The 15,406-nt window shown below is 30.4% G+C and overlaps 2 protein-coding genes across 3 annotated transcripts; both read right to left on the reverse strand.

The window, feature by feature from the left end:
• Positions 1–951: 951 nt before the first annotated feature.
• Positions 952–6,233, reverse strand: Bm10616 (Uncharacterized protein; the record flags this gene model as incomplete). The annotated part of the gene is made up of 14 exons (XM_043081624.1): positions 952–976; positions 1,130–1,305; positions 1,665–1,811; positions 1,971–2,126; positions 2,471–2,578; positions 2,647–2,805; positions 3,184–3,310; positions 3,412–3,528; positions 3,876–4,031; positions 4,504–4,694; positions 5,142–5,197; positions 5,353–5,586; positions 5,975–6,071; positions 6,222–6,233. 14 exons carry the CDS (start codon positions 6,231–6,233, stop codon positions 952–954), a joined length of 1,761 nt encoding a protein of 586 aa, XP_042937558.1.
• A 2,516-nt stretch (positions 6,234–8,749) lies between these two features.
• Bm3869 (Uncharacterized protein) lies at positions 8,750–12,101 on the reverse strand (the record flags this gene model as incomplete). Of its 2 annotated transcripts, none has more annotated exons than XM_043081625.1 (10): positions 8,750–8,753; positions 8,920–9,044; positions 9,219–9,411; positions 9,469–9,529; positions 9,731–9,794; positions 10,231–10,328; positions 10,859–10,998; positions 11,291–11,448; positions 11,563–11,811; positions 12,018–12,101. In XM_043081625.1, 10 exons carry the CDS (start codon positions 12,099–12,101, stop codon positions 8,750–8,752), a joined length of 1,176 nt encoding a protein of 391 aa, XP_042937559.1. The 2 variants fall into 2 exon arrangements, with proteins under 2 accessions (XP_042937559.1, XP_042937560.1); XM_043081626.1 differs by having other exon boundaries at positions 9,469–9,568.
• Between the last annotated feature and the right edge of the window lie 3,305 nt (positions 12,102–15,406).

Below are 15,406 nucleotides of genomic sequence, written 5' to 3' on the forward strand. Positions count from 1 at the left end.
AAAAGATGGTAACAATTAAACAATAAGTTTTTGTAAATATTACATTGATACATCGGGTGGTCAGCTTGAGTAGATGAGAATATGCCTTGTTGTTGTGACTAAATTCCTCTGGTGAAGTGTATGCGAGTGCTCCTACACAAGCTACACTCAAATCACCCTCGGCATTATTGATAGTCCAATCTAGCAAGTAACTGATCAGAAAGAATTGCGGAGGATAGGTCTAAAATTACATTGTAACCAGCAAAACCAAGACCTAATTATTCTTGATTGCTTACTCAAAAACTATTTTATCCACTATATAACAATTGGTTGTGAAATAATTACAACAGTGTATATCTCAAAATAAGAAAAATGGCTTTATAACTATGTATCGTTAATCTCATATACACAACTACCGCATAAGCATCCATCTTTTTTCATTCTCTTTATAAAATATTGTCAGGAATTTAATCTTTCTGAAGATAACACATAAAAATAGTAATATTAAATATTCAAGCTTCCTATTATATATATGGAAATATAACACAACATTAAAGCTTGCTCCTTCTCTTTAAAAATTATTTATTCTAAAACAACCATTCCTACTCGCTCCAAATTTTCTTTCTTAGCAGAGTTTGAAAGCATTGATTTTTTGACTGTCTTAGCCACAAAGTTGATCATTCCGCTTGCATCAACATTCACTGATAGTTTGCCATCATCTTGCGCTTCATTTAATACTTTTAGTGCATGTCTTAATGCGCCGATTAGCTTGTGCTGATTGACACTTTAACAGAATTAACACTTGCGTAATATTTTCATTAATTATTAAAATTACATTATTCACACGTTACTCAACATTCATTTAATACAAGAGAATAATTATTTATCGCTGTCAGGTTATGAGACTACCACATCCAATTAATTTTCCTCTCGATACAATCAGCATAGTTAAAACGTTGAAACTCCGACTCATTACTTATAACCTTCCGATACTGATCTGAATTCACATGAAAATATTTTAAACAAAATAAGTTATTTGTAGTAAAAAAAAAAAAAAAAAAAAAAAAGAAAATTCAGCTGAAAAAGTAGAAAATTAAAAAAAAAAAAAAAAGAAAACAAATGAAGTCAAGTAGAAAATGGAAATGTTTACCTGCTCGATGCGGGATAGAAACTGAAAAAATAATTCAGGAAAGTGTATGGATATGGTTGGCATGAGCTATCGAAATATCGTAAAAGCAGGCCTGCCAATGCAGATGGGAAGCGAAGGCATCTATAATAAAGTATTTTGCCAATACTTTCAACCGCCGCAAAAGAGAGTTCAGCATCCTAGAAAGAAGCAAACTTACTTTTCGGTATTGATTTGTTCTTTATAGTACCAAAACCTATCCTCAACACAAAATGCATGCTTTGGCAAAATTATCAGTTTGTTAGCTTTAAAACAGGACTTTCTATCTATTAATCTATTTGTTACCATTATGAATATTTTAAAGTTATTCTCTGCAATTCATTGCACCTGTATTTTACTTATAAAAAGCAAATACAGAAAGTTCACATTTTCAGAAAAAGATTTACCTTTTTAAGGGTTAGGCTACAATTAGTTTATTTCATAATAAGAAATTTTAGGTCAAGGTTTCTTTTTAATTATCGATTTTTTTAATTTTTTTTTAATTAACTCTACAATTTACCTCACTAAATATAAATCCTTCAAAAACTTGTAAAAGCATTTGCCCCTTCACAATACAATTGTCTACAATTTCCGGATAATACAGCTGAGCAGTTGTTGTATAACTTCTCAAAATCGCACATGCAGCTATGGACGTAAGAGCCAATGCCTGCATTTTTTAACCATTAATTCATGTTTATCACCTTGAAATTTTTTTATAAAAATCAAGTTGAGAATATATATATCTACAATTTTTAACTTAGTTATAGTACATCACATCACAATATCTTTCTCATTAAAATTAAATGATTGATAAATTAATTAGAACCTTAACACGTATAGGTGCTCCTTCAACTTCAATGGCAGAACGTAGCACGTGAATTCGTTCACGGGCAATCTGTCCATCAATTGTTATACCAATACCAATTACTTCAGAAAGCGAAGTCCAAATCATTGGATCCAGAGTTGTGCAGTACGTGTCTACCTGTAACATGTTGGTTGAAAAATGGTGTCAATGAAAATGAATAGTTATTCCAAAATTTCGATTTAAAACACTTAAAATAGGACCATAAAAGTAAACATAATGGTCGAAATTAATGGTTGTGCACTAATCTCATGCAACCAATAAAGTCTTATTTTTGTTGCAAAATACAAAAATAGATAAAAACAAAGGGACAAAAATCAGTTGTAATTTTGCGAAAGATTTCTAAGAAAGTCTTGTTAATTGTTAATAGGATCGATTATAAGAATACAGGAACTGAGATGTGAAAGGAAAAAAAAAAAAAAAAAAACTGACAATCGAGTTTGAACAACACCGATAAGACAAACCACTTGATCAAATGCAGTTCGCAAAAAGGTAGTAACTTTGGCAGTAGAAGAATTTCGCATCAGAGCACGGAGCAACAGCAAAGCACGTTGTATGTTGTGACTTTTTGGCTTAAAGTGGAAAGATTATTTATGAATTCTCATCACTATTTACCATCGAACTTTAAAATAGCTAATACCTCATAACTGCTGTCGTTCTCTATAACTGACCCACATGACATGGCGTATTCTACGCCAAGCTTAGCCAGCAAAGCTCTGGCGAGTGGAAGTTCTTCAGTTTCATTCAGATCAGGTGTGAAAAAACTATTTATACGATAACAGCACCATTCAAGAAATTCCTGCAACTCATAATACAAATTATTTATAAAATCCACTATTACATCAATGACAAATAACAAAGGATATGTTCGAAAAGTATTTTAAGCTTTACGACTATTCAATTCGCTATAATACATAATAAGATAACGAAACGATTTTGTCAGCAAAAGTCAAAAAAATACAACTGCCGAGATTTGCAGAACATGACATCACTGATTAGGATGACAGAAATTTACACCAATGAAGACAATAAGAAAGATATTTTAAAATTCTGTATTTTTTCCAGGATATTTTTTTTAAAAAAAAAGGATTACATTGATAAAATTTAAAAAAAACAAATCACGAATAACAAATAACAGAAAATTTCAAAGTGTTGCTGAAAAATCCTTCGGACTAACCTCTACGTTCTTTTCCTTTGCATAGAATAAATCAAATAATTCATACACTGCAAATTCCAGAACTTTTTCCGAGTTTGGCAAATCTCTTGTCGAGATGATTGTTTCCAGCGTATTTTGCCATTTTTTCCTGAATTAACTGTAATTGAAAAAAGCTTGCATTAATGTAAGCTTTTTCAATTATTATTAATACGGATCGTTAAAGAAAAATAAAAAATTTTTTCCATTTACATTCCAACTCGATCCGTTTGATCAAACGACCGTGTCAACAAGCATAACTGAAAGATGATGCACTCCTCGAGAACTCCTTGCACTGAATTTGCAGAGGCAGTCCATGTAGCCAAACTACTGAAATTAACATAAAAACTGAAATTTTAAGATCTAAACAGACAAAGAGAAGAAAACCAGAAAATAACCAACTTTTTAACAACTTATTGAACTTAAATGAAAATTTAAGAAGGAAATGCAAAGAGAGATGGAAAGACGTAAAAAATGGAAAAAAATAAATGGAAAATTTCATTCTAAGCAATCAGAACAATTTAAACAAGTTTCCGAAATCTCCGGCACTTATGTAAAACTTACCAGGACCAAATAATCAATTATAATCTAAGAAATTATTTTTAACCAGTCTTGACTTTGAGAATTCAAAAAAATCACCAACCTATTTTTTGCGACTATTTTAAAAGACATTTTACCTGTAAACGAAGTCGACGAAATCAACCATATTTGGAAGCAAAGCATGCAAAGAATCAAAGCGATCCGCTTCGTCAACAGCATTCAACTGACAGTATTCACACAAACTTCGCCAAATATAAATACGACCGGCTATCACATACAGATTGTTATTAGAACTAAAAATACATTGTTTCTCGTTTTTGTTTCAGTGCTATACTCTTCGTTTACAATGACTCAGCTATAGTGGATTTCAATTTTCCTCAATTTGACGTCCTTTTTCTTTAATATGTTAATTGCAATGTAATTCACTATAAAACGAAATTTGGCAGACGATTTCATTTTCACTTAATATAAATTGAAATATAAAAAAAAAAAAAAAACTCACTGAATATTAAAAAATGATAACAAACTAAGCTATCATTAAATAAAACTAGTTTAACATAGCTTCAACTTCTCTACTAAGTAATATGAGCTGTGAGTTCCTGTATCAGTGTCATATTAAAGCTAATTAAGTCGAAACCACCTTTAGAAGCAATCACCAACGACCTGGGTGACAAACGATAAAATTTAAAACAAATAATCTGCGAATATGTCAATAATATGAATCATTATAGAAATCAAAAAAGTATTATAGAATCAGAATAAAACCTGTGGCGCATTTCGGCATAATTTCGTCGATCAAGTATATTATAGCTCACGAAATCAGCACATGGTGTCATACTCGTTACGACTGACTTAGCCTGTGCTGCATTACACAACTCACGCAGATTCGTTAACATTACGCTGGTTCGTGCACTTCCTATTTCCCGCTGGTAATTTTTGAGAAATATCATTAAAGCCTGTAAAAATATAAGTCTGAAAAAAACAAGCTGAATAACTGTTTGAAATGAAATAACTGCCTGCAATTTATTTCAAATTTATTTAATGATTTATTCAAATTTTATGCATTAACTGAATATCAGAGTTGCCATAATATAAGCATAAAAAATTGTCTGCCATTCTATAAATAATATAATTTCTACTGAAATGTTGAAAATGCAACAGAATTACAAAAATTTTTCGTGTGCCTGAAAGCTCAATTGCAGCAATATTAATCATTTGAAGGAATTCAATTAAAAAGAATTAAAACTGGCGCGAGCATAAGTTGTTTGTGAACAAACAAAATCTAACTCAGTAATGAAGAAATTTGGAAGAATAAAGTTTTAGAAAAATTATTTGTTTGCCTGTTGGCTTGTTTGGGAATCAGAGAGAAAATCGAGATGATCTAGAAGACTAAGTAGTGGTACTGCGTCATTTCCGGCCCAGTTCATAATCATCCGTTCAGTTATTTTCCGTAACATTGCTGAAACTTAATTTTCTCAAGGTTATAAAAGTAAAAAAATAGAGTAGAAGAATCTATCTCAAAGTATATGAATTTTAGGAATATAAAACAAGCAGTAAGCAGTGGTTACTGCGAAGATCCACTAATTTCTAGCGTACTTTATTATTAAATAGTACCATCGTCGCTCGTAAACGCAGTTTTGAGTAGCTGCATTCGCTGCTGAACGGTAAGTGAACGTACATGCAAACTGCATGCAATTCGACTAAAAGCAAGGCGACGAACATTGCTATCACTTTCCATCAAAATCATTGAAATGAATGTTTGAATATCGTTTTCAGAAAAGAGTGGTACACAATGAACTGCCTCTATGCGTACATCACGTGAAATATCCTTCAAAGCGTCAGTGATGTCTAAAAGTAAGTTTAAGAAGACATTTGCAGGTCTTCATATCCTTCAGAAAAATGAAACGCCATTGATACTGCAAAGGCACTACTGTGTGCAGTGGTTAAAGAAATATGTTCCTTGTTCAATTCACAGACATTTAGAACCAGAATTTCAGAAATCTCACACGTAATGGAGGATTTTCTAGTATTGCAATTTATATTTGTAATATAACTTTTTCAGAAGTAGTCTTTTATATCACCAACTTTTTATCATTCTATTTTACGTATCATTCCCTTGTTCGGAAACGCGTATTCCAACTTTTAGATTACCACTTAAATTTCGGTAAAATGTGTTCATAGAAAAATTCGTATAAAATTATCTTAACTGTTAATTAATAGACGAAACTTGACTTACACTTAGTGCAATCAAATCTATTTTCACCTTCATTTCTGTCATTAATTCTGCTGAAAATGGACAAAGAACGAATGACCTCGGCTCGTACAAATGGATTCTGAAGTTGTTACATGAACTTTATATGCTTGTAAAATATTTTGATCCAATCAGATCTAAATAACAGCTGGATGATTTTTCATTCTCTGATTAATCATAACACCTGCTAACATATAGCTACTAGCATTACCTCAGAAAAAATCAACTCCACCTTATCATACATCCTTCCCTGCAAAATTCTGACCAAATTATCGATCACTTCTGTAGGCAAACATGATTCCTCTTTACAACTGGTAGGTTCATATTCCGCTTCTATCTCTTCAATATCTTCAAAAATTGACGTTATCAGTCGGCAACATCTACATCGTGAAATATCGCAGACTGAGAATTGAATCTGAAACGGTTTAATGATCAGTTAGCCAAAACTCAAACTCTCTAATTTTATTTTAACCAGACCTGCTATGATACTAGTTGGTAATAGTTATGAATCTATTTGATGAGTAGGTAAGTGGTGATATTGAAAAAAGTCTAACTTAGATTTGTTCCATAATTTGTTTACTTAAACTGCATTATAATTACTTGATGCTTTGTTTGTGATATGTAATGTTATGAAACATACTACTCTTACATTTTCGATATGTTGCAGGAGAAGAGTGAAAAGTGGAGGGATAACTGTATCCTCTAAAAGCATTCTTAAGCTACATTTCACGAAAAACACAAGACATCGATCAGCGCTTTTGTCGGTTTGAGACTGGCCAGTGAAATACCAAAGCCACAACTCTATTTCACCCAATACAGCACTTATTTTCAATTCCTCCTAAATCCCTCAAAATTTCATTTTATTTTGTTTATCTATTTATTTATTTATTTTTTCTTTTTTGAAAAAAAGGAAAAGAAAGATAAAGTTTTGACATAAATTGATATGAGGAGATTCAAATTTTTCGGAAAAACATGAAGAAATATTGTACTGTAGAATAACAAAATTATTTGCACAAGAGCAAATTAACAGTTATTTTCTGAATTATACTTACAATCCTGTACAAAAGTGAAAAAGCGCAAAATGCACTCTCGAAAACGATGTTGCATCATTAAGCTACAGTTATTGCACTATTGATTTGCTTTCTCCTTCATGAAGATACTAGAATCGTTTCATCCTCTTTTTTAGAAATAAATTATTTGATATGAAATCAAACAAATCGTTACCTTACGAAACGCTTCACAAAGCTTTTCAATGCACTCCTCCATTTCACTGTTATCATCTTTATCATGGATCACAAGCAATAATTCCCGTATAAGTGGTAATTCCACGGGAATCTCACTACAGGGTAACTCTTTCATTGGAGTATCTTCGTTACGCTTATCTTTACTGAATCACTTCATGCAATAAAATATTTAAATTTACTCGAAACAAAAAAACCGCGCAAATGAACATCTCAAGAAAGGATTTTGCGGGCGCTTAATTACCACACCTCTTGGAATGCAAGAATTGGAGTAGTATATGCTAGCTACGAAGATAACTGCAAGACATCATTCTAGCACAATGACGCACGTGAAATGCAACGTGCGCAATCTAATTTATGCTTACAAAACGTGAAGTAATGAAGCATGAGTGACAATACAAGCTGAATTGCCTTTGTGCCATGTATGTCACATTTCAATCCTATCATTTCTTATTGTTTTATTGGAAGTCAACAAGAGAACTCTAAGCTAATTTTAGTTATTCAGGTTTGCGTGTAGTGCAACTATAGGTTACTCTGTACCTTTACTATCACTCTTTTTTAGGTAAATTTAAATTTATAAAGAGTATCTATCACGTGTTTCAAGATGGACTGAACTGAGTCAGAAGATATCATCAAATATGACTGGAAACTTCATTGCATGCAAAGTTGCTCCCTGAATTTGTTGTCTTACCTTACGCATTTCATCAACATCCATTTCACTTGTAACCATGCAGTAATTATATGTTCATTCTTAAGTCAATTTCGAATCACTTTAATCTTAATTTATGGGTTCTATTTACTATCATTGATGTGTCCCTCTCAGTCACTTCGTCAACCTTATCATGTCAACTTATGGATATCTCGATATATGACATTTATAGAATCTGTAATTAGACTATAATTATGTGTATCATTTTCAAGTTAATTTAATTATTTTGACCTTAATTTGTGGGTTCTATTTATTGGCAGATCTATCCTTCTCAATCAATTTGTCAATCCGAGTTATCATTCACTCATCATTTCGTCAATCCAAGTACTTTCTTCAATCATTTTTTCGACATTTCGAATATTTCATTCTTGTACATTCAAACAGTAATGATAGGAACCTAAAGAGAAACTATTTCAAGAAATTTAGCAAAATATATATCATAATTACACTAAAAGTTACTTATCTGACTTGAACTGTTAATTAGAATGATAAATAAACGATTGATTAACTAAGCAATTCATCAGACAAATTGCAAATTAAAATGAACTTTTGAAATTCTCATCTGAAAAGAATCATTTGCTAATATTTTTAAGTTTACTTATTTTCAATGTGTAACAAATGATGCTTTCATTTTAGTTAGTTTATGCTGCATAATGAACTATCACATTTAATAAAATAACATTTATTTGCATTAAAAAATAACATTAAAAAAATTTCAGTACAAGTTACTTTCTTTCGTACTTAATTAATAATGATAATACTATCGAAATTAATTCTTCTCATTTCAATGATGAATTGCACTGATATGGTTTAACTGAAACTTTTTTCACGCTGAGGTAAACTATGATGCAAATTTTAAGAAAGTATGAAATTAACAAAATTTTAAGCACCAATAATACATTTAGGATAAGATTCTCCTTAAAAAATTATAGTCATTTCAATTCAAGCAAAGAAATATATGAATTTTTATAAGGTCTTACTAGATTGTATTAGAACTGAAGCTTCGTTGCTGTCTAATTTGCCTACCGGAACAGGCTAACAGACGAAATTCCACCATCCGAAAATAACATAACGGCTGGCATATAGCATGCAAACCAGTGAGAATCTGTAAGTTTAATTTTCTTTTTGGCTGAAAATTTATAAATTTTAAAGAAAAAGTGAGCTGATATTGAAGATGCTTATAGTGATACGATGATGATTCTCTTTTTCAGAAACCGTAAAAGTGGAAAAGAATGGTATATAAGCTTGCTTCAGTTTCGATGACACTATTAATTCTTACCTGAAGACTCCATTTGATAAGAGCAAAATGGGATGGTACAACAATAACATTAGTGACATGAAGAATTGCTACCAATTGAATTCCCGAATAAGGAAGCAGGAATAATATATAAACAAATAGAACGGTACCAATAACAACCAGGTGTTTATATTTGCACATCAAATGATTTTTCCAATGACGACGACTTTTCTCGCTGTAATGTAACCGTTTTAAAATGAAGTTTAGTGAGTAGATCTCAAATAATGAATACCTGTTGTTTCTGCTGAAAACAGATTGCAATGAATTGGTTCTGTCCGAAGTTAGTTTAAAAACTGAAACATTTCGTTTTAAACGGAGTGGAAGAGATAAATCTGAAATGAGTATTACAGTTTGTGTTATAGCAAATATTACTGTTCAACATTTTACAATAATTCATCTGCGGTGTAAGAAAAAAAATGAAAACAACGCTGAATTTCGATTTAATATTTTTTTGTTTTTTGGTTTAATTAGTTGCTTGCAATAAGGTAACTTACCTTCATTCATAGAGTTTGCTTTACGAAGGCGTCGTATTGTACACATTATTGAACCATAGGAAAACTTAAAAAAAGCTTCGGACAAACTTTAGAAAAAGAATGTTACAAACATCTGAGAAAGTTATTCTGTAATTAGTTAGATTCAGATTCTCAGATTAAGTTAATTTTAAAGTTTAAAGCTTCAAACGTTTATTCTTTTACATTAATCCAATATAAAAATGTCTTTTATGCTTGCTGTGTCTTCTCATAAAATTGGTAATTGTCTTCCGTAATTAGTGTGAGAGAATGTAAGAATTATTCAAAAAGGTGTAATTCTAGAAAATTTTTGCTACTAAAAAATAGAATACGAAAATTATGGAAAAGAGATTAAGATTTCAAGTTTGCTGTTTACTATTGAGCATAAAGAGAATATATCCAACAGAAGATGACAGTCGAAGTATGACAGCTGGAAAAGTTCAGTTTTGAATTTCACAAGCGTAAAAAAAGTGAAAGGAAATTACCAGCACAATAAGTAAGCTTAAATAGCAGAAAAGAAAGGTCACGAACATTGATGCAATATTGACAAACATTAGCGCTGTTCGACGATTCGTTATGCGCCCTAGAAATATGAATATTTATCAAATGAGGTTAGAACAAATTATCATTTAATTTATTTGTTATTTCAATAATATGAAATACAAGTAGATGAATAAGAAGTAATTTATAAAGTAATGCTTATTACTTTATAAATTACTTCTTTATAAGAATTTAATTTTTGAACAGATTCGATGCAATTTTTTTTTCAAAATTACGTGGAATCATTTAGTAAGTATTACTAGAATTGCTTATCGTAATCACAATAATTTAATTTCAGGATTTCAGGATACTTTATTTTTCTTAAATGGATTATCATTTTCCATTATGATTTAGGATTGTAGAAAAAATCAGTGCTCCTAAAGTGAAGAAAAAAATTGACAGAATTAATTCGAGAAATACTACAATCAAACAAATAATTCGCTTCTTTTTTTCCTAATCAAAACAGAAAATTTCCAAGCTGTATTTGAGGTAATTATATTCATCTATAAATATGATATTTTCAAAGTTTTGGGATTAACAAGCTTTAATTTCTCATAAAAATAAACAATGTACAATTACTGCGCATGCCAGTGCTGTAGAAAGTTCCGTTGCTTTGATAATTATTATCATTACTTATGGTAGTTGCTTGCGAAGATTTGAAAAAATTCGAAAACACTAGTGAAACAATACCAGGTATGAAGCTTATTAACCAACTGCAATAATTAGAAATGGTGAATAAATGAATGAAAAATTTTGGAATTGTGTAATAAGTTAGTTTCCATGAAGTGAAAAGAAAAATTGGTACTATTGATTTGAGAATTACTGTAATCGAATAAATATTTCATTTCTTTTCTATATGATTGCTAAAAGTTATGCTTGAATGATTTAGCCCTCTAAATAGCTTTTCGTAGCTTTAATCTACTCAAAAATTCTAGAAAGTGGATCTTCTAAAAGCTAACATCTGCAGCTACAACTACTCATTAAAAAATTTTAAAAATATTTTACCTAAAAAGCAAATAAATGAGAACAATACGTCTTCTGAAGCGATGTCTATAAAATAATGGATAATGTACCACAGTAAATTCATTACAAGTGAATATCAGTAAATTGAAAATTGTAAGTAAATTACAGGAACGCAATATCATAGTTGTGAATTTGCTTATCTGGAAATGTTAAAATTATGCGAAAATGCGAGCTAATTGTTCATTATTATCAGCATTATGCTAATTTAAGTATTTTGTTGTGAGTTTTTCTCTCAATGATATCAAATCATTTACCTTTAAAATCAACAGACGATCATATATAGCAGTATAGTTACTGATAAGAGTATGAGGTAAGCCCCAAATAATTAGGCAACAACCTCTCAACAAATCCACGATAGAACAGTGAAAAACCAGAATGTAAAAGATATTCTTGAGAATCTTTTTTCGATGTCTAATTATAATACTGATTATAAACAAATTTAATATGATACATAGACATCCCAATATATCACATAGTATCACAGCTCCTGATAACATGTTATTCTGAAAGCAAAAGCACTAGAAAATTTTAGTAAAATTTAAGTGATCCATTTGTTGATAAATTTTTAGAGACGAAAATCTTTATGAAGAACTAGAAGAATAGCGGATAGAACAACGGATGAAAAGTTAAAGTAATTTTGCAACTGTTCAAAATAACTTATTCAAAGTATTTGACAGAGTATTCCGGATTGAATACTTATTTGTCTTACAATTCTTTTTAGTTGAAAAGTTGATGAATTTCGGTAGTGCTGATGAGCAAGTGTTGTGAGATACATGAAGTTTGTATTGTTCATATTATCCGAATCCTGAAGAACACCAGATATCGATATTATTTATTTAGCAAATGAGGGAATTCATAAGTATTAATAAGAAAACTGATAAGAAAATCCTAAACATATTTTAAAAGAATTTTATTAATATACATTTCAATTTCTTGTTTTTCAATCTCAATCAGTCTTTTTTTTAAAAAAAAAAAGAAATTATCTCTGAAGCATAAATTGCAAACTTAAAACTTGCATTGTTGGATGGAAAGTGCATAGTTATGTGTTGCACAATTATAGATGAAGTGAGACAGATCAGTGAATAAAATCAATTATCAGTTGACACAACTAATTCTGCTCAGTTGCGTTACTCTCAGATATTTTTATTTTTCTATTTAATTTTAATTAGTAAGAAAAGCAATGAAATTGCATTCAAAACTGCCGTACAAAACAAAAATTCTTCTGAAAAATATGCTACTTACAAATAGAAAAAAACTGCAATCACACTAAGATGTGATAATACATAGCTAACCATATTCTCTTGTGACAATGCATGGCTAGCCATATCTTCTTGTGATAAGACATAGCTAGTCATAGCTTCTTTTGATAAGACATAGCTAGCCATATCTTCTTGTGATAAGACATAGCTAGTCATAGCTTCTTTTGATAAGACATAGCTAGCCATATCTTCTTGTGATAAGACATAGCTAGTCATAGCTTCTTTTGATAAGACATAGCTAGCCATATCTTCTTGTGATAAGACATAGCTAGTCATAGCTTCTTTTGATAAGACATAGCTAGCTATATCTTCTTGTGATAAGACATAGCTAGTCATAGCTTCTTTTGATAAGACATAGCTAGCCATATCTTCTTGTGATAAGACATAGCTAGTCATAGCTTCTTTTGATAAGACATAGCTAGCCATATCTTCTTGTGATAAGACATAGCTAGTCATAGCTTCTTTTGATAAGACATAGCTAGCCATATCTTCTTGTGATAAGACATAGCTAGTCATAGCTTCTTTTGATAAGACATAGCTAGCCATATCTTCTTGTGATAAGACATAGCTAGTCATAGCTTCTTTTGATAAGACATAGCTAGCCATATCTTCTTGTGATAAGACATAGCTAGTCATAGCTTCTTTTGATAAGACATAGCTAGCTATATCTTCTTGTGATAAGACATAGCTAGTCATAGCTTCTTTTGATAAGACATAGCTAGCTATATCTTCTTGTGATAAGACATAGCTAGTCATAGCTTCTTTTGATAAGACATAGCTAGCCATATCTTCTTGTGATAAGACATAGCTAGTCATAGCTTCTTTTGATAAGACATAGCTAGCCATATCTTCTTGTGATAAGACATAGCTAGTCATAGCTTCTTTTGATAAGACATAGCTAGCTATATCTTCTTGTGATAAGACATAGCTAGTCATAGTTTCTTTTGATAAGACATAGCTAGCCATATCTTCTTGTGATAAGACATAGCTAGTCATAGCTTCTTTTGATAAGACATAGCTAGCCATATCTTCTTGTGATAAGACATAGCTAGTCATAGCTTCTTTTGATAAGACATAGCTAGCCATATCTTCTTGTGATAAGACATAGCTAGTCATAGCTTCTTTTGATAAGACATAGCTAGCTATATCTTCTTGTGATAAGACATAGCTAGTCATAGTTTCTTTTGATAAGACATAGCTAACCATATCTCCCTCTGATAACATGTGGCTAATCATTCTTCATTTATTTGCACATTTGACTATACCAATGAAATTGGATAACAAAATCAGAGAGGAGAACAAGAGAAAAAAATTGTCAATGATTTTGCGAAAATACTTAAAACTATATAAATTGTCAACTGAAATCTCACTCTATCCTTTGAGCTTCTTCATAATCCACTTTACTTTTTCAAAAATTACATAAAAGCAAGAAAGAATTGTTAGCATAAAGGAGAGATAATATGCTAGAATAAGCAAAAAGTGGCATTATGCAGTCTTAGCATCATAAAATCCTTTCTGAAAAATGCACAAAAGTGATTGAATAAACAAATTTATTTTTTTTTTCTTGCTAGCTTTAAAAGATTAGCTTATTTCTTTAAAATGATGGTAAAATTTTCTTTTTTGTATCATTTCTTCTTGTCTATGACGAGATTTAATCACTGAGGATGCAAAGATGAAGAATTGAAGAATGAGAAGTGCTAAGAATTCATTTATGTACTAATAAAATGAATGATAAAAACGAATCCCAAAATGTATGTGACATTATAAGTTATCAATTTGAGGTTAGAATGATGATAACAGATTTCATTGACACTCGATGGTTTCGATGATAATGAAGAAAATACCGAAAAGAGCGATCAGTTGGCACTTCTCTTTCTCAAAATCATACATCTTTGTCATTATTTCTTCTTATGCTTTCTTTCAGGGCGATTTGATGGGCTGCAATGAGTTAAATTAAAACGCTCTGTTGAACTTTCTTAATTATTTAGTAAACACTTAACAAATATTTCTCTTAAATTATCTAGTATCATCGAAATCTATAGAATCTAAGAACAACTAATACCTGATATCAATTAAATAAGTTACACAGAAGCCAATTTGCTTTAATTTTCTGGTTTTTCATATTTGAATAATAACCAATATAAGTTGTAGAATATTTAAATATTTGAAAAAATTACATAAAAACAAACGATTAATTTGTAAATTTACAATTAAAACGTTGAAAGTTAAAAATATGAAATAACTGTAACACGCTGAACAGGTTGAAATCACTTCAGGAACAGAGAAGAAAGGTAGGAGATCAAGAAGATGAAAAAATTCTTGAAATGAAGTACTAAAGGTCATTGTCCTCATTTATTTATGGTTGTTGAAATGCATTGTTCATTGGTGTCGACGCATCCAATATCAAACTGTTTAATTGTACCAAAATATATCCAAAAATTTGTCCCCGGCATATTTATCAGATTGAAATTTCTTATCAGCTAATCACACGATTATCTTCTTGTTTAATATTTAAAACGGATCAAAAATTTGTGTCACATTAGGATCAGAGCAAATAGTTTATTCATTTAAGCATCATTTATTATTAAATTTAAATACAGCTATAATTCTAGGATATTTCAGGCTTTCAAGTTGTAATAAATTATAATGTCATATTGGTATTTTAAAATTAGCATTTGTTTATTTATTAATTTGCAATATATCTCATCCTAACTTTTATCTCCTCTAACTTTATTTAAAACTTAAAAAGGTTACTCCTAATTCTACCAAATCTTTCACTCATTTCAAGCGTAATTCTTATCATTGTCATTATGATAAAGTATCAAAGCTAATCACTATC

This window comes from Brugia malayi (assembly GCF_000002995.4).
Source record: "Brugia malayi strain FR3 genome assembly, contig: Bm_v4_Chr4_scaffold_001, whole genome shotgun sequence".
Taxonomy (NCBI): domain Eukaryota; kingdom Metazoa; phylum Nematoda; class Chromadorea; order Rhabditida; family Onchocercidae; genus Brugia; species Brugia malayi.